Source organism: Budorcas taxicolor, chromosome 3, assembly GCF_023091745.1.
Source record: "Budorcas taxicolor isolate Tak-1 chromosome 3, Takin1.1, whole genome shotgun sequence".
NCBI lineage: Eukaryota > Metazoa > Chordata > Mammalia > Artiodactyla > Bovidae > Budorcas > Budorcas taxicolor.
The window spans coordinates 69,591,597-69,616,294 of NC_068912.1; the positions used below are offsets into that span (position 1 = coordinate 69,591,597).

General features: G+C 38.6%; 1 protein-coding gene across 1 annotated transcript in view; it reads left to right on the plus strand.

The window, feature by feature from the left end:
- Positions 1-24,698, plus strand: part of SLC44A5 (solute carrier family 44 member 5) — a 166,841-nt gene that overhangs the window by 81,558 nt on the left and 60,585 nt on the right. Inside the window, exon 4 of the mRNA XM_052638052.1 lies at positions 4,622-4,706. Coding sequence (XP_052494012.1) covers positions 4,622-4,706 — 85 coding nt within the window. The remainder of the gene's footprint in view (positions 1-4,621; positions 4,707-24,698) is intronic.

Consider the following 24,698-nt stretch of genomic DNA (forward strand, 5'->3'; position numbering starts at 1 on the left):
ATTTATATGCATACTGTTTAATTTTAAATTAATTTTAAATTTATCATTTACATTACAGTTAGTACACTTTATTGTTTTTAAAAGAATTTGTGGTAGATAAGTTATGTTTTAGAAATATTATTTCAAGATTTTTATAAAAGGAGCATTGTCAAATATTTGTTATAAAAAGGATGTGTTGAGTATGATAGGGCTGAGAGGGACTCACATAGCCATGATGCTATGGCACTGTTAATTACCTTATATGAGGAGCCCTGATGTTTGTGGGGAAATAGTCTAAAACAGATCTATCCTGGAGAAACCCAAGTGAGTCATATATGTAATGTAAAATTTCCTAGTAGCTACATTTATGGGAGTAAAAAGAAACAGATGAAATTAGTTATAATAATATACCTTTAAAAATTAACCATAACCAAATATTATAATTTCAGATATAATCAACATAAATAGTATTAATGAGATATTTACATTCTTTTTTGTTATTCGTTCATACTGTCTTTAAAACCTGAAATATATTTCACAGTTATAGTGTGGCTCGCTTCAGATAAGCCACATTTGTGTGTGAAGTAGACATGTGGTTAGTAGCTATCCATATTGGACAGCACAGTTCTTGAATTTCCATGGAGAGAAATTGCAAGAAAGGGAGTAAAATGTGAGAAGCCCTTGCTGTACTAAGGGACAGAATCACTGCTACTGCATATTTCCTTTCCCCGCCTCTCTCCCCACCCCCCCACCCCCCGCCATATTCCTCCAGTGGAAGTGCGGAGAGATGTGGACTTAATGAAGAAGACCAAGAGAACTAGAGGGACTTTCCTCGTAATCCAGTGGATAAGACTTTGCCTTCCAATGCAGGGGCTGCAGGTTCGACCCCTAGTCAGCAAGCTAAGATCCTGCATGCCTCACAGCCAAAACACCAAAGCATAAAACAAGCAATGTTGTAATAAATTCAATAAAGACACAGAGAGAGAACTAGATATCCTTGATTGAGGTGACTTGTTTGAACTGACCCTTGCAACTTTCAGCTCAAAGTCTTGATGTTCTAGCTCAAACACAGAGCGTCTGCAGCAACACTTCTGTGCTAGAGGCTGCATGGAAAGGTATAGCAGCCACTTAGTAATTCAAAACTACAAAATCAAGGAAAACTCTTCCCTTGACACTTCCATCTTCATCTTTCCCTCCATCGTCCCTCGGCATTGGATCCCTGTCAGCCAGATGCTTTGTCCTGCCAAGTACAAAGCTCTTTTGTACAGATGGCAGAGGCTCCAAAATTACCTGTGGTATCTCCTTTCCTACCATATGTGTCTAACATACTGCTGATCCTCATTATGCTGATATCTTGTAGTTTCCCACTGTTAACAAGCTCTCTCCTAATCTACTTTTTAGTAGACAGCAGTATAGCGACTATACTCTAATGTTTAAACCATGAGCCCTAGAGAGCAACATTCCTAAGTTCAAACCTTGTTTATGCTGCTTAAAACCTGAGAGATCTTAAGAAGTAAATAAAACTCCAAGCTGCAAATAATTGAAGTGAAAATAATATCCACTTCACAGGCTATTGTGAGACTCAAATGAGAAATGGATGTAATACATTTAGCATAATACTTGATATATGTAAGCATTTAATAAATTGAAGCCTCTTATTATGACACTGTTTCATCAATCTATAATTCCTTCCCTACTCCTGGTCACCTTCCCGATTCCTTCTCAAATCCTAGTCATTTCCCAGTCTTTCCCAGGTCCCACCTCGTCTCCAAGTCTTCTATAGACCTTATTCTCTCATTTTCATGTGTTTGTTGAGAACTTTGACATAAACTAAACCGGTATTGACTTCTAGTACAGGACATACAGAGGTCATTTAGTAATTTCTTTAATTGGATGACTGAGGATGACCAAAAAAAAAAAACAACAACAACAACTATTGCAGGTGTTACCACAATCCCTCAACCCCTCAGTCCTTCTAAGTTTGCTTGCAGCTATGGCAGATAGTTTCCTCATGCCCACTGACATGGCGGCATGGGCTGATGTTCTATATGGTTCCTGAGAAGGTCCCCAGCATCACAGAGTCACCTCACTCACGACATTATCCCACTCATTAAGATGCCCTTTATTGACTTTGCTCCCTTCCCTGTCTCACTCTCTTCACTTTCACTTAACTAAAATCGCTTTGCTAATTAGCTACCTGCATCAGTGTTTGGTTTCCATGAAATCCAAGTAAGACAGGAACTTGCATTATTAGGTCCGCATTGTATGCCTAGTACCACATTAGGCATTCCACTTTATCTTCTTTCATATTCTCAGCATTCTTTGGGATTGGGTGTTACTATAACCATTTTTAGTAACAAATTAGAAAGCCACAACTGAAACATTTCAGTGACTTTTTCAGGGTCATAAAAATATTAAGCAGCAAATGCTGCAATCCCAATGCTTCTTTCATTTCAGTTCAGTCGCTCCATCGTGTCTGACTCTTTAAAACCCCATGGAATTCAGCGCACCAGGCTTTCCTGTCCATCACCAACTCCCAGAGCTTGTTCAAATTCTTGTCCATTGAGTCAGTGATGCCATTCAACCATCTCATCCTGATGCGAAGAACTGATTCATTGGAAAGACCCTGATGCTGGGAAAGTTTGGGAGGGGCAGGAGGAGAAGGGGACGACAGAGGATGAAATGGTTCTTTAGGCGCCCATTTTGAATTAGGCATGTAAAAAAGGACTAAAACATTTAGGGATAAAGTTTAAAGAAATATATTACAGAAAATAGAGTTTGTAAAATTAGATCTCTTAGGTATCTGATGAACTAAGTTATAAAAACAGAATTTAATAAAACAGTGTCTAGAGACATTGTACATTGAACACTAAGTTGTCATTTAAATGCCTTATTTATAATCCACTTTCTTTATTCTGGGAGATGAAGATGGGAGAGAACTGCCTGAATGAGTCAGATTTTATAAGAAGGTATTTAGAAGATGAAACTGATTTAGTCTCTATGACATTGGAGAAAGAATTAGACAATGGAGACTTTTCTGGGTGCTTGGATACTAAAAGGAAAGGCTTGGATGGATGATAAAAATTGAGAAAAATTTCTTTTCCATATTAAAATTCTCATTCAGAATTGATTTATTTTTATCTTTCCAAGTCACACAGGCTGTGTATATATGAGTGATTGAATTGTAACATGAACTGTCAAATCCATTCAATGTGGGTAAGGAGATAGCTGGGCCAATGTTAAAAGAAGCAAAGGACAGAGATAGGTTTTTCATATGCAGAGGCAAACGTTCGGTGACCCAATGCATCTTCCAAATTTTTAGGAACTTTTTTTTTTTTTTTACTTTTTATTTTATATTGGGAGTATAACTGATAAAAATGTTGTGATAGTTTCAGGTGAACAGCAAGGAAACTCAGCCATACATATACATGGTTTCATTCTCCCACAAACTTCCGTGCCACATGAAAGTGTTAGTTGCTCAGTCGTGTCTGGCTCTTTGTGACCTCATGGATTATAGCCTGCCAGGCTCCTCTGTCCATGGGATTCTCTAGGCAAGAATAGTGGCGTGGGTAGCCATTGCCTTCTCCAGGGGATCTTCCCAATCCAGGGAAGTTCCTAGGGAGATAGAAAGTGGCTCAGACAGTAAAGAGCCTGCCTGCAATGTGGGAAACCTGGGTTTGATCCCTGGGTTGGGAGATCTCTTAGAGAATGGAATGGCTACCCGCTCCAATATTTTTTCCTTGGAGAATTCCATGACAGAGGAGCCTGATGGACTACAGTCCGTGGGGGTCACACAGAGTTGTACATTCCTGAACGACTAACACTTTCACTTTCAGGTTGCCACATAGAATTGCATTAATCGAATTACAGAAATTATAAGCATTCAGTTAGAATTAGAGTATCTCCCAATTTAGCTAGCATATATTACTTTGTGTGGTTCTGTAATATAGCTGGCAAGTGTATAATTCTTAGAAAATAAGGATGATGAATTTATATGACCCTACCTAGCATCTTCAAAGAAAACAGAATCAAGTCTTCAATTTTATGAAGTTTGAAAACACTGGATATTTATAGGCAGTTTGAGATTACTAGACAAAATGTATACTGAATTTTTATTGTGTTACTTCAAAAGCTGCTACTGTTAGCCTTTACAGTGTCATAACAGATCATAAACAACTAGCCAATTTGAATTGGGCATTATAGTTTCATTTCTTGAAATTTTGAAATGGTCTTCACTTATGTATAGCCTAAAAGAATTACATCATAGTATTTACTGTAGATTTATTAGCTCTGATATGAAATCATTTCATTTTGAGCCCTAGCAAAAGTGACTTCTTGCCAACCAAGCATTTGTAGTGTGCCCTCTAATTCGCATTTTAATAAATGTCATTTTCTAAATGTGTTACCTCATGCTTTGGCTACAACCCAGATGAATCCTGAGAGAATAATAAATGTGCTTTCTGACTGATTCATCCGTATTTTATTTTGCTTTTCATTAAGAAATTACTCTTTGAAGAAAATCAATAATCTTTTGTCACTGAAGGGAGAGGTTAGTGTATTGCAGTGGTGCATTCTAATTTCTCAAATCAGACTGCCTTTAGCCAGCTGTTGCTGATTGTTTTGTCTTTTCTTGTTCCTACAGCCTGGGTCAATGGTGACCCCAGAAGAGTGGCCTATCCTACAGACAGCCAGGGCTACTTTTGTGGCCAGAAGGGCACCCCCAATGAGTGAGTATGGCCACCTTGCTGATTTTACTGTCTAAGCTGGAATGTGGAAATCACTTTTGCATTAGTCCTACTTAAGACTTCATAAGAGGACTGAAATTCATAAAATAGGTCTTCCATCCTCTTTTACCCAGAGACAGTTTATAAATAGGTGGGATATTTCATATTATTTGATTTAGACAAGATGTCATCATTCTGCAGAATTTTATTAAAATTCATGAAGACCCTGGTTAGTAAAAAATATAATTGTGATGGATAAATTGGACCAGTGAGCTTTATGAGAAGTCATATTTTAAAATGTTGTATGAAATGAGCTATTGGAAGGCTGAGATCTGAGTAGCTGCTAAAAAGCTAGACGGTACAGTAGTTAGAATAGTTTTTTGTCACTGTTTCTATGGATAAACCATTCCACCTTTCAAAGATGAGGGGCACAGCTTGAGCGTCTTCAATGAGTGGCAGGTGGGCTTTTCAAGACATCTAGCCTGCTGCTGACAATAACTCTGAAGCTGAAACAAACAAGCAAGAATCTTCCATCAAATTCCTTTCCAATGTTAATCATAACAGAAGTTTTCATTTCTGAAAGTAAGTTTTCTATCTCTTCATCATAAAGAAAAAACAAAACAGAAACCCACATTTTTAGAAAAAAAAATTCTTCTTTCTCATTGGACCTTTTCTTTTCTAGTAATACCTGAGTTTTTATATGATCTCCTGATTCTTCATAACCAATTTAGTTTCTATAAAAGTTGGTAATGAAAGGGTAAAAAAAACAAACAAACAAACAACAGCTCTCTCTACCACCAAAAACAGCAAAAACAAGGCTCAGAATATTTCTCTTGTGTTCCCATGTCACCCAACAGTAACTGTAGAGCTCATTATTCCAAGATATAAAACATATTTAAAAAATAAGATTAGGAAAGTGTTAACAAAATACAGGGTAGAATTATTATGGGCAATTAAGAAAACCAGAAATTTGGGTGAGGTTGAATGATATGATTTAATCATGTCAGGTTGAGTTTACGATATGTAAGTTGATGTCTACACAGGTCCTCATTGCCTATTAGAGACAAGTAAATTCTGAGCCAGGGTGGTAGTTCTTAGCCTCAGTAACTCAAAAAATCCTAGACATTGCCAACAAAACCTTCACACTATGAAGGACAAAGAAAGCACCAGGTGGTAAAAAGATCATACAGATCTCTAAATCGCTAGTTCTTTAAAATAGGCTATCTTTAAAAGGGCTTCTGTAACAGTGTTTCCTGGACTTAAGCCAATGACCCACTTATTTTCAACAAAAATGGGATACCATAAATTTCAGTATATTAAAGATCATTCAAAGACAATCCTAGAGTAACACTGATATGTTCTTTAAAGTATTATTTGTAATAACAATATATTGGAAACTCTACAGATATCTAATAATATGTGGATGGCAGTAAATTGTGGCCCTTGTATTTAATAAAATATAATGAAGCCATTAAAAATCTGTATTGATAATTTTAAGAATTGATTATGTTAATTTTCCTCATAGTTTCTAGATTTTCTCCTTATTGCGAAATTCAGGATTAAATTGAAGATAGTAGGGAAAACCACTAGACCATTCAGGTATGACCTAAATCAGATCCTTTATAATTATACAGTGAAAGTGACAAATAGATTCAAGGGATTAGATCTGATAGAGTGCCTGAAGAACTATGGACGGAGGTACATATGAACATTGTACAAGAGGCACTGATCAAAACCATCCTCAAGAAAAAGAAATGTAAAAAGGCAAATTGGTTGTCTGACAAGCCCTTACAAATAGCTGAGAAAAGAAAAGACTCAAAAGGCAAAGGAGAAATGGAAAGATATACACATTTGAATGCAGAGCTCCAAACAATAGCAAGGAGAGATAAGAAAGCCTTCCTCAGTGATCCATGCAAAGAAATAGAGGAAAACAATAGAATGGGAAAGACTAGAGATCTCTTCAAGAAAATTAGAGATACCAAGGGAACATTTCATGCAAAGATGGGCTTGATAAAGGACAGAAATGGTATGGACCTAACAGAAGCAGAAGATATAAAGAAGAGGTGGCAAGAATACACAGAACTATACAAAAAAGATTTTCACGACCCAGATAATCATGATGGTGTGATCACTCACCTAGAGCCAGACATCCTGGAATGTAAAGTCAAGTGGGCCTTAGGAAGCGTCACTAAAACAAAGCTTGTGGAGGTAATGGAATTCCAGTTGAGCTATTTCAAATCACGAAAGATGATGAAATTCCAGTGGAGCTATTTCAAATCCTGGATGATGATGCTGTGAAAGTGCTGCACTCAATATGCCAACAAATCTGGAAAGCTCAGCAACGGCGACAAGACTGGAAAAGGTCAGTTTTCATTTCAATCCCAAGGAAAGGCAATGCCAAAGAATGCTCAAACTAACACACAATTGCACTCATCTCACATAATGCGCAAAATTCTCCAAGACAGCTAGGCTACAACAGTACATGAACCATGAACTTCCAGATGTTCAAGCTGGATTTAGAAAAGGCAGAGGAACCAGAGATCAAATTGCCAACATCTGCTGGATCATGGAAAAAGCAAGAGAGTTCCACAAAAGCATGTACTTCTGCTTTATTGACTATGCCAAAGCCTTTGACTGTGTAGATCAAAACAAACTGTGGAAAATTCTGAAAGAGATGGGAATACCAGATCCCCTGACCTGCCTCTTGTGAAACCTCTATGCAGGTCAGGAAGCAACAGTTAGAACTGGACATGGAACAACAGACTTCTTCCAAATAGGAAAAGGAGTACGTAAAGGCTGTATGTTGTTCAGTTCAGTTCAGTTCAGTGCAGTCGCTCAGTCGTGTCCGACTCTTTGCAACCCCAAGAACCACAGCACACCAGGTCTCCCTGTCCATCACCAACTCCCGGAGTTCAATCAGACTCACATCCATCGAGTCGGTGATGCCATCCAGCCATCTCATCCTCGGTCGTCCCCTTCTCCTCCTGCCCCCAATCCTTCCCAGCATCAGACTCTTTTCCAATGAGTCAACTCTTTGCATGAGGTGGCCAAAGTATTGGAGTTTCAGTTTTAGCATCATTCCTTCCAAAGAAATCCCAGGGCTGATCTCCTTCAGAATGGACTGGTTGGATCTCCTTGCAGTCCAACGAACTCTCAAGAGTCTTCTCCAACACCACAGTTCAAAAGCATCAATTCTTTGGCACTCAGCTTTCTTCACAGTCCAACTCTCACATCCATACATAACCACTGGAAAAATCATAGCCTTGACTAGATGGACCTTTGTTGGCAAAGTAATGTCTCTGCTTTTGAATATGCTATCTAGGTTGGTCATAACTTTCCTTCCAAGGAGTAAGCGTCCTTCAATTTCATGGCTGCAATCACCATCTGCAGTGATTTAGGAGCCCCAAAAAATAAAGTCTGACACTGTTTCCACTGTTTCCCCATCTATTTCTAATGAAGTGATGGGACCAGATGCCATTATCTTCGTTTTCTGAATGTTGAGCTTTAAGCCAACTTTTTCACTCTCCACTATCACTTTCATCAAGAGGCCTTTTAGTTTCTCTTCACTTTCTGCCATAAGGGTGGTGTCATCTGCATATATGAGGTGACTGATATTTCTCCCGGCAATCTTGATTCCAGCTTGTGCTTCTTCCAGCCCAGCATTTCTCATGATGTACTCTGCATATAAGTTAAATAAGCAGGGTGACAATATACAGACTTGACGTACTCCTTTTCCTATTTGGAACCAGTCTGTTGTTCCATGTCCAGTTCTAACTGTTGTTTCCTGACCTGCATATAGGTTTCTCAAGAGGTAGGTCAGGTGGTCTGGTATTCCCTTCTCTTTCAGAATTTTCCACAGTTTATTGTGATCCACACAGTCAAAGGCTTTGGCATAGTCAATAAAGCAGAAATAGATGTTTTTCTGGAACTCTCTTGCTTTTTCCATGATCCAGAAGATGTTGGCAATTTGATCTCTGGTTCCTCTGCCTTTTCTAAAACTAGCCTGAACATCTGGAAGTTCATGGTTCACGTATCACTGAAGCCTGGCTTGGAGAATTTTGAGCATTACTTTACTAGTGTGTGAGATGAGTGCCATTGTGCAGTAGTTTGAGCATTCTTTGGCATTGCCTTTCTTTGGGATTGGAATGAAAACTGACCTTTTCCAGTCCTGTGGCCACTGCTGAGTTTTCCAAATTTGCTGGCATATTGAGTGCAGCACTTTCACAGCATCATCTTTCAGGATTTGAAATAGCTCAACTGTTACCCTGCTTATTTAACTTATATGCAGAGTACATCATGAGAAACACTGGGCTGGAAGAAGCACAAGCTGGAATCAGGATTGCCAGGAGAAATATCAATAACCTTAGATATGCAGAGACACCACCTTATGGCAGAAAGTGAAGAACTAAAGAGCCTCTTGTTGAACATGAAAGAGGAGAGTGAAAAAGTTGGCTTAAAGCTCAACATTCAGAAAACTAAGATCATTGCATCCGGTCCCATCACTTCATGGCAAATAGATGGGGAAACAATGAAAACAGTGACATACTTTATTTTGGGGCTCTAAAATCACTGCAGATGGTGACTGCAGCCATGAAATTAAAAGAGCTTGCTACTTGGAAGAAAAGTTATGAACAACCTAGACAAAATATTAAAAAGCAGAGACATTGTCAACAAAGGTCCATCTATTCAAGGCTATGGTTTTCCCGTAGTCATGTATGGAGTGAGAGTTGGGCTATAAAGGAACCTGAGTACTGAATAATTGATACTTTTGAACTGTGGTGTTGGAGAATATTCTTGAGGGTCTCTTGGACCACAAGGAGATCCAGCCAGTCAGTCCATCCTAAAGAGATCAGTCCTGGGTGTTCATTGGAAGGACTGATGTTGAAGCTGGAACTCCAATACTTTGGCCACCTAATGCAAAGAGCTGACTCATTTGAAAAGACCCTGATGCTGGGAAAGATTGAGGACAGGAGGAGAAGGGATGACAGAGGATGAGATGGTTGAATGGCATCACTGACTCAATGGGCATGAGTTTGAATAATCTCTGGAAGTTATTGATGGATGAGAGGACTGGCATGCTGCAGTCCATGGGGTTGCAAAGAGTCGGACACAACTGAGTGAATTGAACTGAACTATGTTCATTTTCTTCATAGTTTATGGATTTTGTTTCATGATTATGATTGCCTTCCTCCTGAAAATAACATTTAATTATATTTCTCCAGGATGTCTATGTTTATGACAATTTATAAATTGCTTAATACACTTGCAATTTGTTTTTGTATATGGAATAAAGTAAGAATCAAACTTCCTTTCTTTTCCAGCTGTAAAGCCAATGATCTTAGAATAATTTGTTGAAAACTATACTGTTTGTCCTGATTTCTGATAACACTATTATCATTTGGTATGTTGATATATATGTTTCTGAACCATCTATGCTTTTCAGTATACATATTTTAAGCCTCCCAATGTTTTAATTCTTATATAAATGTGTATTAATTTGAAAGGTTAACAGGTTATTTCAAATGTTTATGAGAGGTTTTAGTAGTTAATGAAAATATTTCTGAAAATATCACATTTCAATCATTAAAACAGTATGGAATTATCACAAAACTAGGCAGAAAGAAATAAATACCTTTACAAATATATATTTTGAATGTGATAAGGTGGGATTTCAAATCAGTACCAAAGAATGGATTATTAAATTTGTGGTACTGAATCAACTGAAATGCTATTCATAAATATAAAATTAAACTGGATATTTATTGCATACCTTATGCCAAAATGAATACTTTCACTTGGAAATTTAAATACAAAATATACAGCCAGAAAGGTAACAGAAGAAAATGCAAGAGCGCGTTTATAGAATAATGGGGAAAACAACTTTTTCTAAACTTGACACCAAAGCCAGAAAATGTAACAAAGATGTTAAAGAATATTGATACAATGTAAACCCACTTTAACCTACAAAGTGGTATATAAAGTTAAAAGGTAAGCAGAAATTCAGGAAAAAATGTTTTTCAACATATATATCTGACAAAGGGTCAAAAGCTTTATTATATGAACTACTTTTACAAAATCAGAAAAGGAAAAGAAGCTAATTCAATATAAAAGTTGGAAAAAGTATTAAAAACAAAATACCATGATATAATAACCAATAATAATAGAAAGTGCTGTTCAATCCCAGTTTTTAAAGAAATGCAAATTAATAGATATTGTTGTTGTTCAGTCACTAAGTTGTGTTCAACACATTGTGACCCCATGACCTGCAGCACACCAGGCTCCTCTGTCCTCCACTATCTCACAGAGCTTGCTCAAATTCATATCCATTGAGTAGGTAATGTTATTTAACCATCTCATCCTGTTCCACCCTCTACTCCTTTGCCTTCAATATTTCCCAGCACCAGGGTCTTTTCCAATGAATCAGGTCTTCGCATCAAGTGGCCAAAGTACTGGAGCTTCAAATTCAGCATCAGTCCTTCCAATAAATATTCAGGGTTGATTTCCTCTAGGAATGACTGGTTTGATCCCCTTGGAGTTCAAGGAACTCTCAAGATTCTTCTCCAGCACCACAATTCAAAAGCATCAATCAGTGTTCAACCTTTATGGTCCAGCTCTCATATCCATACATGACTACTGGAAAAACCATAACTTTGACTATACAGACTTTTGTTGGCAAAGTTATATCTCTGCTTTTTAATACACTGTGTAGGTTTGTCATAGCTTTCCTTCCAAGGAGCAAGTGTCTTTTAATTTCATGGCTGCAGTCACCATCCACGGTGATTTTGGAACCCAAGAAAATAAAATCTCTAATTGCTTCCACTATTTTCCCTTCTATTTCCATGAAGTGATGGGACCAGATGCCATGATATTAGTTGTTGAATGTTGAGTTTTAAGACAGCTTTTTTACTGTCCTCTTTCACCCTCATCAAGAATCTCTTTAGTTCCTCTTCACTTTCTGCCATTAGAGTGACATCATCTGCATATCTGAGGTTGTTGATAATTCCTGGCAATCTTTATTCATCTTGTGATTCATCCAGCCTGGCATTTCAAATGATGTACTTTGCATAGAAGTTAAACAAGCAGGGTGACAAAATACAGCCTTGTAATACTCCTTTCCCAATTTTGAAGCAGTCTGTTATTCCATGTCTGGTTCTAACTGTTGCTTCTTGGCCCGCTACAGATTCCTCCAGAGATAGGTAAAGTGATCTGATCTCTAAGAATTTGCCACAGTTTTTTTGTGATCCAGAGTCAAAGGCTTTTGCATAGTCAATGAATCAGAAGTATATGTTTTTCTGGAATTCCCTTGCTTTCTCCATGACCCAATAAAGGTTGGCATTTTGATCTCTGGTTCCCCTGCCTATTTGAAACCCAGAACGTATCTCTCAATGTTCTTGGTTCATGTACTGCTGAAGGCTAGCTTGAAGGATTTTGAGCATTAGCTTGGTAGCATGTGAAATGAGTGTAATTGTATGTGGTTTGAACATTCTATGTCATTGCTCTTCTTTGGGATTAAAATGAAAACTGACCTTTTCCTGGCCGGTGGCCACTGCTGAGTTTTCCAAATCTGACATGTTGAGTGCAGCACGTTAGTGGCAGCATCTTTTAGGATTTGGAATAGCTCAGCTGGAATCCCATCACCTCCACTAACTTTGTAGTAATGCTTCCTAAGCCCCACTTGACTCCAGGATGAAGCTGTCAAATTAAAAAGATTAAAATTCCCAGGGTTGACCAACGTATGGGGAAGAATTCAAATTTTCTACTGGTTTTGGTGAAATATGATAAGATTTATCACAGTTTATCAACTGTTTATCAATTTGTATATTCTTTTTGATTCAGCACTTTTTCTCCCAGAAAGTTACCTAGTGGAAATTTATATAAAATTTCCCAATATTGAGGTACTCTGAAATAGTAATAATAAAATGGAAACAGCTAAATGTCTGTTAAACTCTAAGGCTTCCACACAGCAAAGGAAATCATCAACAAAATGAAAAAGCAGGTATGGAATGGGATAAAATGTTGGATTGGCCAAAAAATTCATTTGGTTTTTCCGTAAGATATTGCAGAAAAAGCTGGACGTTTTAGACAACCCATTATTTGTGAATCATACATCTGATGAGGGTTTAGTGACCAAAATTTATAAAGAATCCATGTAATTCAATAACAAAAAAACAGTGAAACAAATGATTAAAAAATTAGCAGAGGATCTAAATAGACATTTTTACAAAGGAGACATACAGATGGCCAACAGCTATATGAAAATGTGCTCAACATCACTAATCATCAGCATATCAAACCATGAGTTATCATCTGATTAAAATGGCTTTCATCAAAAAGACAGGAGAAAACAAGTGCTGGTGAGTTGGTGGAAAAAAGGGAACCCTTGTGGATTTTTGGTGGGAATGTAAATTGTTGCAGCCACTATAGGAAACAGTATGAAGAGCTGCAAAAATTAAAAATAGAAGTGCCACTGCTACTGCTGCTGTTAAGTCACTTCCGTCGTGTCTGACTCTGTGTGACCCCATAGACGGCAGTCCACCAGGCTCCCCCGTCCCTGGGATTCTCCAGGCAAGAACACTGGAGTGGGTTGCCATTTCCTTCTCCAATGAATGAAAGGGAAAAGTGAAAGTGAAGTTGCTCAGTCGTGTCCGACTCTTAGCGACCCCATGGACTGCAGCCCACCAGGCTCCTCCATCCATGGGATTTTCCAGGCAAGAGTATTGGAGTGGGGTGCCATTGCCTTCTCCGAGAAGTACCACATGGTCCAGCAATTCCACTTGGTACCTATCTAAAAGAAATTAAATCATTATCTTGAATAGACATGTGCACCCCCTTGTTCAGTGAAGCACTATTATAAGCAGCACTGCTTACAATAGCCAAGCCTTAGAAACAACCTAAGTGTCATTGGATCAGTATACAGATAAAGAAAATGTGATTTTATGCAAATAAACAAATTTAATTTTTTTAAAATCAGTCATAAGAAGAAGGAAATCTTGCCATTTGTGACAAGATAGATGGACCCTTAGTGCATTATGCTATGTGTTGTCAAGAAAAAATGAAATAATAAAAACAAAAAAGATTGACAATTGCCAGAAGTGGGAGGTCTGGGTGTGGGAAAAGGGTTTAGGTGGTCAAAGGGTGCAAATTACCAGTTATAAGTTTCTAGGGATGTAATGTACAGCAGAGGATGAGATGGTTAGCATCATCGATTCAATGGACATGAATTTGAGCAAACCCGGAAGATAGTGGAGGACAGAAGAGCCTGGTACGTTGCAGTCCGTGAGGTTGCAAAGAGCCGGATGTGATTTAGTGACTGAGCAACGTGCTGCGATTCATGGGGTCGCAAAGAGTTGGACACGACTGAGCGACTGAACTGAACTGACCAACAACAACAGTGCATAACATGGACTTCCCAGGTGCCGCTGGAGTAAAGAACCCGCCTGCCCATGCAGCAGATGCAAGAGACATGGGTTCAATCTCTAGGCTGGGAAGGTCCCCTGGAGTAGGAAATGGCAACCCGCTCCAGTGTTCTTGACTGGAAAATTCCATAGCAGAGGAGCCTAGTGGGCCGCAGTCCATGGGGTTGCAAAGAGTTGGACACTACGAGCAAGCACACAGGTACAGTATGGCAAAGTCATAGATGTAAACTAAACTTATTGTGGTAATTATTTTTCAATATATACATGTATTAAATGATTATCCTATATACCTTAAACTAAAACAGTGTTACATGTCAAGCATATCTCAATAAAACTGAAAAAAAATCAAGTAGATCTAGACAAAAAAAAAAAAAAAGAAATCCATGGATTTCTATCTAGTATGGTACAGTATGCTGGCTAAAGAGTAAAGTGTAATGCCTACAATTCCATCTGAAACATTACATTTTCCCCCACTTTCTCTAGTTACTTTCTGGCACAAGACCCTAATTTAATGCCTTGGGTACTCACCACTACATGAATTTATCCTGAGTATTGATTTCACTTGTTTATCTTCCTCTTCTAGAGTCAAAGTTCTTTGACATCAGGGACGTTCTTTTCTGTTTTGCTGTTGTATCCTCAACACTTCTTTGTAGTCAGTACCTGGTATATTCATTGTGAAATGAATCAGAATAAAGGGGTAGTACAAATAGGACACTGATTTGCTCCCAAGATGGAGATAAGTGTAAAGTTCTTATGAATCAGATTCTCCTATCAGCACTGCTAAGTAGGTGTCATTATTTTACTCTGACTTTCAAAATTTGAAAGCAAATTCAGATAGGTTAAAATATGCATTCAGGGTCAACTGACTACTCAGAGGCAAAAGTAGCATGTTCTAACCTGCAGTTCTGTGCTGCTTAGGTTACACATTGATAGAGTTGCAGGGAAATTGGTTTTCGATGTTCCATATTTAATCCATGTTCTATGTTTAATTTGACATTCAGATTTGCAATTCTTCTCTCATTCCCTGTTGATTGCATAGTTCTTAGGATCAGTTCAGTTCAGTCACTCAGTCGTGGCTGACCCTATGAGACCCCGTGAACCGCAGCACGCCAGGCCTCTCTGTCCATCACCAAACCCAGAGTTCACTCAAACTCATGTCTCTTGAGTCGGTGATGCCATCCAACCATCTCATCCTGTGTCATCCCCTCCTCCTCCTGCCCTCAATCTTTCCCAGCATCCGGGTCTTTTCAATGAGTCAGTTCTTTGCATCAGGTGGCCAAAGTATTGGAGTTTCAACTTCAACATCAGTCCTTCCAATGAACACCCCGGACTAATCTCCTTTAGGATGGACTGGTTGGATCTCCTTGCAGTCCAAGGGACTCTGAAGAGTCTTCTCCAACTCCACAGTTCAAAAGCATCAATTCTTCGGCACTCAGCTTTCTTCACAGTCCAACTTTCACATCCATACATGACCACTGGAAAAACCATAGTCTTGACTAGATGGACCTTTGTTGACAAACTATTGTCTCTGCTTTTTAATATGCTGTCTAGGTTGGTCATAACGTTCCTTCCAAGGAGTAAGCGTCCTTCAATTTCATGGCTGCAATCACCATCTGCAGTGATTTTGGAGCCCCAAAAAATAAAGTCTGACACTGTTTCCACTGTTTCCCCATCTATTTCTAATGAAGTGATGGGACCAGATGCCATGATCTTTGTTTTCTGAATGTTGAGCTTTAAGCCAACTTTTTCACCCTCCTCTTTCACTTTCATCAAGAGGCTTTTTAGTTCCTCTTCACTTTCTGCCATAAGGGTGGTGTCATCTACATATCTGAGGTTATTGATATTTCTCCCGGCAGTCTTGATTCCAGCTTGTGCTTCTTCCAGCTCAGCGTTTCTCATGATGTACTCTGCGTATAAGTTAAATAAGCAGGGTGACAATATACAGCCTTGACGTACTCCTTTTCTTATTTGGAACCAGTCCGTTGTTCCATGTCCAGTTCTAACTGTTGCTTCCTGACCTGCATATAGGTTTCTCAAGAGGCAGGTCAGGCGGTCTGGTATTCCCATCTCTTTGAGAATTTTCCACAGCAAATTTGGAAAACTCAGCAGTGACCACAGGACTGGAAAAGGTCAGTTTTCATTCCAATCCTAAAGAAAGGCAATGCCAAAGAATGCTCACACTACTGCACAATTGCACTCATCTCACACACTAGTAAAGTAATGCTCCAAATTCTCCAAGCCAGGCTTCAGCAATACGTGAACCATGAAATTCCAGATGTTCAAGCTGGTTTTAGAAAAGGTAGAGGAACCAGAGATCAAATTTCCAACATCCACTGGATTGTGGAGAAAGCAAGAGAGTTCCAGATAACCATCTATTTCTGCTTTATTGACTATGCCAAAGCCTTTGACTGTGTGGATCACAGTAAACTGTGGAAAAATCTTTGGTTCAGCAGTCCCTTAATTAATTGCAGCATCATAGGGAATTTAAATATCTTTGACCATTATTGCTAAATAGTTCCTTAAGTAATTAGCCCAGACTCAAATTAAACAAAATTGTATTATGTTATTTTTTATTTGTTTTTGAAGGAAAAGTGCTTTCATATAAGAACAGGAACACACGGGACAACCCACATTGTCCAAATAAATGCACCTCATTTCAGAAAAAACACTTGAATTCAGACCATCATGAAAGCCAGGAGAATACTGTCCTTCCATAATGATGTATAATGAATGAAACATTATTCTTTGGGAAAGTGCTTGAAGCAGACACCAAACATTGTTTTAACCTCCTCTTCTTTTCCTTCCTCCACTAAAAAATAAATAGACCAAGCAGAAAAAAGGACCATTATTACAAATGAATGTGTGTGTATGTATGTTCATTTGCAGACGAAATCGATCTTTGGTAGGATGCGTAAGCAGTTTAGACAGTCAGAACATTTGAGTCCAGGACATACTTGTTAGACTGTAACAGAACATTTGTAGTCATCAATTTCATGATTAATGAAATAACTGAGCTTAAAATTCTGTGCTTAGAGGTGGTGTAATAGTGTTTGGGATAGAATCTGTTGATTCTGGGCTTCGTTTATCCATGCCTAACCAAAGGATTCCAAAGGAAAAACTGGGATTTTTCTAAAATGCCAAAAGAGATAAACTCTAAGTGAAATGGGGTGCTTTTTTGATATGTGTGACTTTCTCTGACTTTTGGGTTGCAGGGAAGTTATTCACGATACTCCGGTACGATCCTTTTCTTTGGGATTTCTACTAAATTGCAAGAACTTGATTGGTTTTGATGCCACCTTCTGGCTACTACAAAAACTTCGGTTTATAAAATGTGGGTTGAAAACACTTTGAACACTCTCTAATACAGCCCAACTGCCAAATTAGACAGACTGAAATACCCATCATACCCATAGTACACTTCAGAAAGGGAAACAGGGAAGATTAGGAGGATAAAACTTCCATTTAAATTTTGCATTAATTTGACATCTAAGTGAAAGAGTAACTTCATCTGCAATTCACTGAAGAAACTCTTACAAAATGGCAGAGAGTTCTCACAGATCTGTTTGAACATTCTACAAGCCCAGATTTGCCACTTGGTTTAGTTTTGAAAATCTGTATCAAAATAATATATGCCTGTGAAAGTAAACCAAACAATAATGAAGAGCTTATAATAAAGGCAATAAAAGCCATGGTCTCCTGTCTTAAGATTCCTTACCCACAGTTTCATTCCACAAGATAATTTCTCCTCTTTCTGGTTGCTTTAGACACTTCAGGCTGCTACAACAGAAGACCACAGACTAAGCTTGTAAACAACAAAAACTTGCATCTCACAGTTCTGGGGATTGGAAGCTCGTGGTCAGGTGTCAGCTTGGTCAGTTTCTTGGAGAGGGTCCATTCCCTGATTTGAATCTTTATTATACGTCCTCAAATGGGGGAAAGGATTAGCGAGATCTCTGGGTCTCTTTTATCAGTGCACTAATCCCATTTATGAGGGCTACACCCTCCTGACCTAACCACCTACAAAGGCCCCATCTCCTAAAAACCATCACGTTGGGGGGTTGATTCTAACCTATGACTTTGAGGGGAATAAATACTGGTCTTAGTTCTTCTGGAAGTTTTTTGCATAACATTGAATCATATTCTTATTCTTTCATTTCATGCTTTATTAATTTTAGATAGTATCCATTGATAGCCTGCTATGAAAAATAGAAGATTTAACTCATGTACTTTATGTTTTCCTGATCTTCCTCCTCCTTCCATGTTTGATAGTTAAATTATTACCTTTAGATTTTCTTATAGTTACTTTCATGACTTAACATAGTATGCTGAGTCTCTATTGCTTCTGTTGTCAGAGTCTTGACTCCTGTTTATGTAAGAAAACGGTATTATCCCCACTACCATTCTCCATCTTTCTTTTCCATTCCTCTTTCTACTTTCTTTTTTTAAAATTTTTATTGGAGTATAGTTGATTTGCAATGATATATTAATTTCAGGTGTACAGGAAAGTGAATCAATTATATATATATATATATATATATACATATATACATTCTTTTTAGATTCTTTTCCCATATAGACCATTACAGAATGTTGAGTAAAGTTCCCTGTGCTATACAATGTGTTTATTAGTAATCAGTTTTATATATCAATCCCAATCTCCCAATTTATCCCTTCTCCCCCTCCCCCCCATCTTCTGGTAACCATACGTTTGTTTTCTACATCTGTATCTCTATTTTGTAGATAAATTCATTTGTACCCTTTCTCAAAATACCACATATAAGTGATACATGATATAGTATTTGTATTTCTCTGTCTGACTTACTTTACTCAATATGAGACTCTCTAGGTCCATCTATATAGCTACAGATGACATTATTTCATTTTTTATGGCTGAGTAATATTCCACTGTATACACACACCACGTCTTCTTTATCTATTCCTCGGTTGATGTACATTTAGGTTGCTTCCATGTCGTGGTTATTGTGAATAGTGCTGCTGTGAACATTCCTCTTTCTATGTTTACTCTTTACCTGATTGAGTTTGTAATAAAGTTCAATTCTGCAACTTCATCAGAATCGTTCATATTCTATTGGTAGATTAACTCTAAAAGTTTTAGAAATAAGACTTGTACTTTGTAATAGCTATTTAAAGTTTATTCGCTGTCTGGCCATTACATTTTCATTTCTACTGTGTCCCTGATATCAAAGCCAAATTTTACACTTTATTTGCAGCTTAGCATCATTCTCCATTTTAGTGTATTTTGACTTAGAGCAATGACATTCTTGTATAATGTTTTATTTGCCAGCAAGATCAGGACAACAGTTTTCTGCCTTTCCAACCCCACTATTTTTTAAGGGCTCCCTCTTAAGTTTCTGCTTTTTGTTCCACTCAGCACCAGGCAAATTTTAGGCTCAGTGCATAGCTTTAATTCTGAGACTTATCTGCCTCATTAGATTGGACCCTGCTGCTAGACTTAGCAAATAAAAGAATGCTCAGTTAACTTTAGATTTCAGATAAACAGAAGGATTTTTTTTTTAGCCTGAATTTGTGCCATGAACTTTTTTCTATATCCCAACTTGCCTTTTTTCTTTGTTGACACACTTGTTTTGATGGGGGACACTCTTGTTTTGATGGGGAACATTCTTGACTATCTTCATAAGATAAGAAAGCATAGAAAGATAAATCCTTGGAAGTGTTTTCTTCTCCCTCTTTACAACTGATTGATGGTCGAGCTTTAGAGATGTAGCTTGAAAGACAATTCCTGTCAGAAATTTTAAGATGTTATTCTGTTGTTTTTTGGCATCCAGTCTGTCTAATGTTAGTCTGATTCACATACCTTGTGGTGAAATCATTTTTTCTGTTTTGAAAGATTTTGCCTTTGGGAAAGCATTTAAAATAATTTATTTTTGGTGTTCTGAAATCTCACAATTCAATGTAGGTCTTACTTTAAAAAGAAATCTTTTTGTCTAGTCTTTGATGGGTCCTTTAATTCAAAAGAACTATGACTCATCACCTCTGAAAAATTTTCTTCAGTTATTTCTTTTCTATTTTTATTCTTTCCATCTGTCTTTTTGGAACTCTTATTCGTAACTTGGACCTCCTTGATTGGTCTCAATACCTTTTTTACCCACTTATATTTTCCATTTATGGCTTTTTATTCTGTATTCTAGAAGATTTTGTCAAGTTTTTCCAGTTCTGCCTTTGATTTTTAGATTTTGTTAATCATGTTTTTAGTCTCTTAAAGCCCTCTTGTTTTCTAATTGTTTATAATAACAGTATTTTTATTTATGAATAATCTGATTGAATCTCTCTGAAAATACTGTTTTTTAAAGATCCCTTCTATGCTCTGAATTATTTTTATTTTATCCAGCATTGCTTTTTGTTTGTTTATTTTAGTCTTTCCTTTCATTTTCTGATCTCTTAAATTCCTGATGCTACTTGATAATCCATTTTTACTATAGAAAGAATTGGGTCACTTGTGTGAATTTGCTCAGCTGCTGTGTCACTGGGTCAGTTTTTCCAAGGAGACCTCTGCCTAGTATGGGATAGGAACACTGTATTAGCTATTAGATTTCACTACCACATGAATTGGTGCAAAGCTAACTGTCCGACATGGACTTTTAAAATGCCAGAATATGAAGGATTGTAGACTGGGGTATCCAATTTCACAAAGGCCTTTGCTATCATTCAACAAAAGAGGCCTTTGTTTTTGCCTGTTTTTCCTGAATCCTAGAAGTCTTAAGTGTAGGACTATGGGGGAAGCACAGAGGTGCTGATTTGTACTGTAGACCTGTATATAAACCTTTAATTAATCTTTTCACTTTAGACAACATTTCTCACTTTTGAGTCCAGAATGTATCATGCTTTCTAACAGGAATATCATATCCCACCCTTTTTGTATATTTTCTATAGTGCATTCATCACTCAACACACTTCTCATATGCTCTTCATTTTCCAGAAATTATTGACCTCTCATGTGCAATTGTGAGCAGATCCCATCCTGCACATCCTTAGCTGGTATGGCAGTGTTTATCCCTTTCTGTATTTTTATTTTTCTGTTACCGTGAATCTCAGGAAGGAAAGAGATGGGCTTAAGTGAACCTTACCTCATCTTGAACTAGTAGTTTGTAGTTGCTTCTATTTTATTGTTTCACGGTAGAAATATAATTCAAATTAAATAATGAGTTACTAAGAGGTGGCAAGAATACACAGAAGAACTATACAAAAAAGATCTTCACGACCAAGAAAATCACGATGGTGTGATCACTCACCTAGAGCCAGACATCCTGGAATGTGAAGTCAAGTGGGCCTTAGAAAGTATCACTACAAACAAAGCTAGTGGAGGTGATGGAATTCCAGTTGAGCTATTTCAGATCCTGAAAGATGATGCTGTGAAAGTGCTGCACTCAATATGCCAGCAAATTTGGAAAACTCAGCAGTGGCCACAAGACTGGAAAAGGTCAGTTTTCATTCCAATCCCAAAAAAAGGCAATGCCAAAGAATGCTCAAACTACTGCACAATTGCACTCATCTCACATGCTAGTAAAAGGAATGCTCAAAATTCTCAAAGCCAGGCTTCAGCAATAAGTGAACCGTGAACTTCCAGATGGTTAAGCTGGTTTTAGAAAAGGCAGAGGAACCAGAGATCAAATTGCCAACATCTGCTGGATCATGGAAAAAGCAATAGAGTTCCAGATAAACATCTATTTAAATGGCAACCCACTCCAGTGTTCTTGCCTGGAGAATCTCATGGATGGAGGAGGCTGGTGGGCTACAGTCCACGGGGTCGCAAAAAGTCGGACATGACTGAGCGACTTCACTCACTCACTCACTTCTGTTTTATTGACTAAGCCAAAGCCTTTGTGTGGATCACCATAAACTGTGGAAAATTCTGAGAGAGATGGGAATACCAGACCACCTGACCTGCTTCTTGAGAAACCTATATGCAGGTCAGGAAGCAACAGTTAGAACTGGATGTGGAACAACAGACTGGTTCCAAATAGGAAAAGGAGTACATCGAGGCTGTATATTGTCACCCTGCTTATTTAACTTATATGCAGAGTACATCATGAGAAACAATGGGCTGGATGAAGCACAAGCTGGAATCAAGATTGCCGGGAGAAATATCAATCACCTCAGATATGCAGATGACACCACCCTTATGGCAGAAAGTGAAGAGGAACTAAAAATCCACTTCAAGAAAGTGAAAGTGGAGAGTGAAAAAGTTGGCTTAAAGCTCAACATTCAGAAAACGAAGATCATGGCATCTGGTCCCATCACTTCATTAGAAATAGATGGGGAAACAGTGGCAACAGTGTCAGACTTTATTTTGGGGGGCTCCAAAATCACTGCAGATGGTGATTGCAGCCATGAAACTGAAGGACGCTTACTCCTTGGAAGGAACGTTATGACCACCCTAGATAGCATATTCAAAAGCAGAGACATTACTTTGCCAACAAAGGTCCATCTAGTCAAGGCTATGATTTTTCCAGTGGTCATGTATGGATGTGAAAGTTGGACTGTGAAGAAAGCTGAGTGCCGAAGAATTGATGCTTTTGAACTGTGGTATTGGAGAAGACGCTTGAGAGTCCCTTGGACTGCAAGGAGATCCAACCAGTCCATTCTGAAGGAGATCAGCCCTGGGATTTCTCTGGAGGGAATGATGCTGAAGCTGAAACTTCAATACTTTGGCCACCTCATGCGAAGAATTGACTCACTGGAAAAGACTCTGATGCTGGGAGGGATTGGGGCCAGGAGGAGAGGGGGATGACAGAGGATGAGATGGCTGGATGGCATCACTGACTTGATGGATGTGGGTCTGAGTGAACTCCGGGAGTTGGTGATGGACAGGGAGCCCTGGCACACTGAAATTCATGGGGTCGCAAAGAGTCAGACACCACAGAGCGACTGAACTGAACGAACTGAACTGAATGAGTTACTTCCTTAATCACTTTTGCAGAATTATTCCTCTCCAATCATTAATTACCATTTGGCTTCCCTGATGCCTCAGATGGTAAAGAATCATCCTGCAATGCAGGAGGCCCAGGTTCCATACCTGGGTTGGAAAGGCTTCCCTGGTGGCTCAGAGGTTAAAGCGTCTGCCTCCAATGCGGGAGACCTGGGTTCAATCCCTGGGTGGGGAAGATCCCCTGGAGAAAGAAATGGCAACCCACTCCAGTATTCTTGCCTGGAGAATCCCATGGACGGAGGAGCCTTGTAGGCTACAGTCCACAGCGTCACAAAGAGTCAGACATGACTGAGCGACTTCACTTCACTTCACCAACTCCAGTATTCTTGCCTGGGAAATCCCATGGACGGAGGAGCCTGGTGGGCTATACAGTTCATGCGGTCACAGATTTGTATGTAAGGAATCTGAGGACCACTGACATTTAAGGATATCAGGCAGGCTTTGACAGAATGAGTACATATGTGTGCAAAAAACTAAGGAGGATTCTCAGATACTGAGAAACTTATTCTGAAATTGATCTCATTCATCCTGCATCATCTGATGAGTGCCTGGAATGGGCCAAGTAGTAGGCTAAGTGTTAGGAAATTAGATGGATATAAACTTTAATAAGGTACAAACTTTACCCTTGAGGTTTACATAATCTGGTGAATAATTTGTGTATATGCAGCATTTTGCAGTTTATAAGTCAGTTTTACCTATGGTGGACTCTTGACACTTGCTGATTTACCATTCAGCCTTTTAACTACTCCTAAGGGACTCCAGTGATCCATGACATGCAATAATTTATTCATTCACTTAGGTACAAATTTGAGTCACATGCACCATGAGACTGTGTAGAATGTATAGCTGCCTGTGTGGTGAAAGAGCCAAATTCACTCTTGTGGAATCTTTAAGTTGCCTTGTGCATACTGTGCATGCATTTATAGCCAGATTCTTGAGCCATCAGAACTCAATGGGATTACAAACATGAAGTGAGTTTATTTCCCCCTTATTATTGCCTTTAATGATGTTCTTTCAAATTTCTTTTCCTCTTGTTTTGGCATCTTGGGCATCTTCCATAGCTTTCTAAACACTTTCTGTTAAAAAGTACAGTATAGTCCATTTAAAATTTGAATCCATCTCTTCCAATTCCCCAGCTCAGGTTTGAACTCTGCAAGGGAACTTAAGAGTGGGAGAGAAGGCCTGTTTTGTTATTTTCCTTCTCTTCCCTCCCTCCTGGTTTTAGTCTTTGTGTTGTGACATATAGAAGGAGAACGAGTGTTTGTTACTTTCCTGGCCACTGCCCTAGTCCTACATGGTTGTTGCTCCTGAAGCTAAGATGTAACTGACTATCCATGAACTCTCTCCTTGACAAAGCCTGGCTCTCTCGTGGTGTGCCAGTGGACATTCTCTGGGGAAGTCCTTACTGACTAGTCTTTTGATCTGAGAAACCAGTTTTGGCTTTCTCTCCACCAAACCCCTTCAGCCCCATCCCTGGGGATTCATCTCCAGTCTCTTATCAGGTGATGTTACAACCAGGAAGGTGCAAGCCCATTTCCTTGGCTCCATACCCTCCCATGACAGACTGCTTCAGTGCTGTCCTCTTTCTGCACCATTGGTTTATTTCCACGC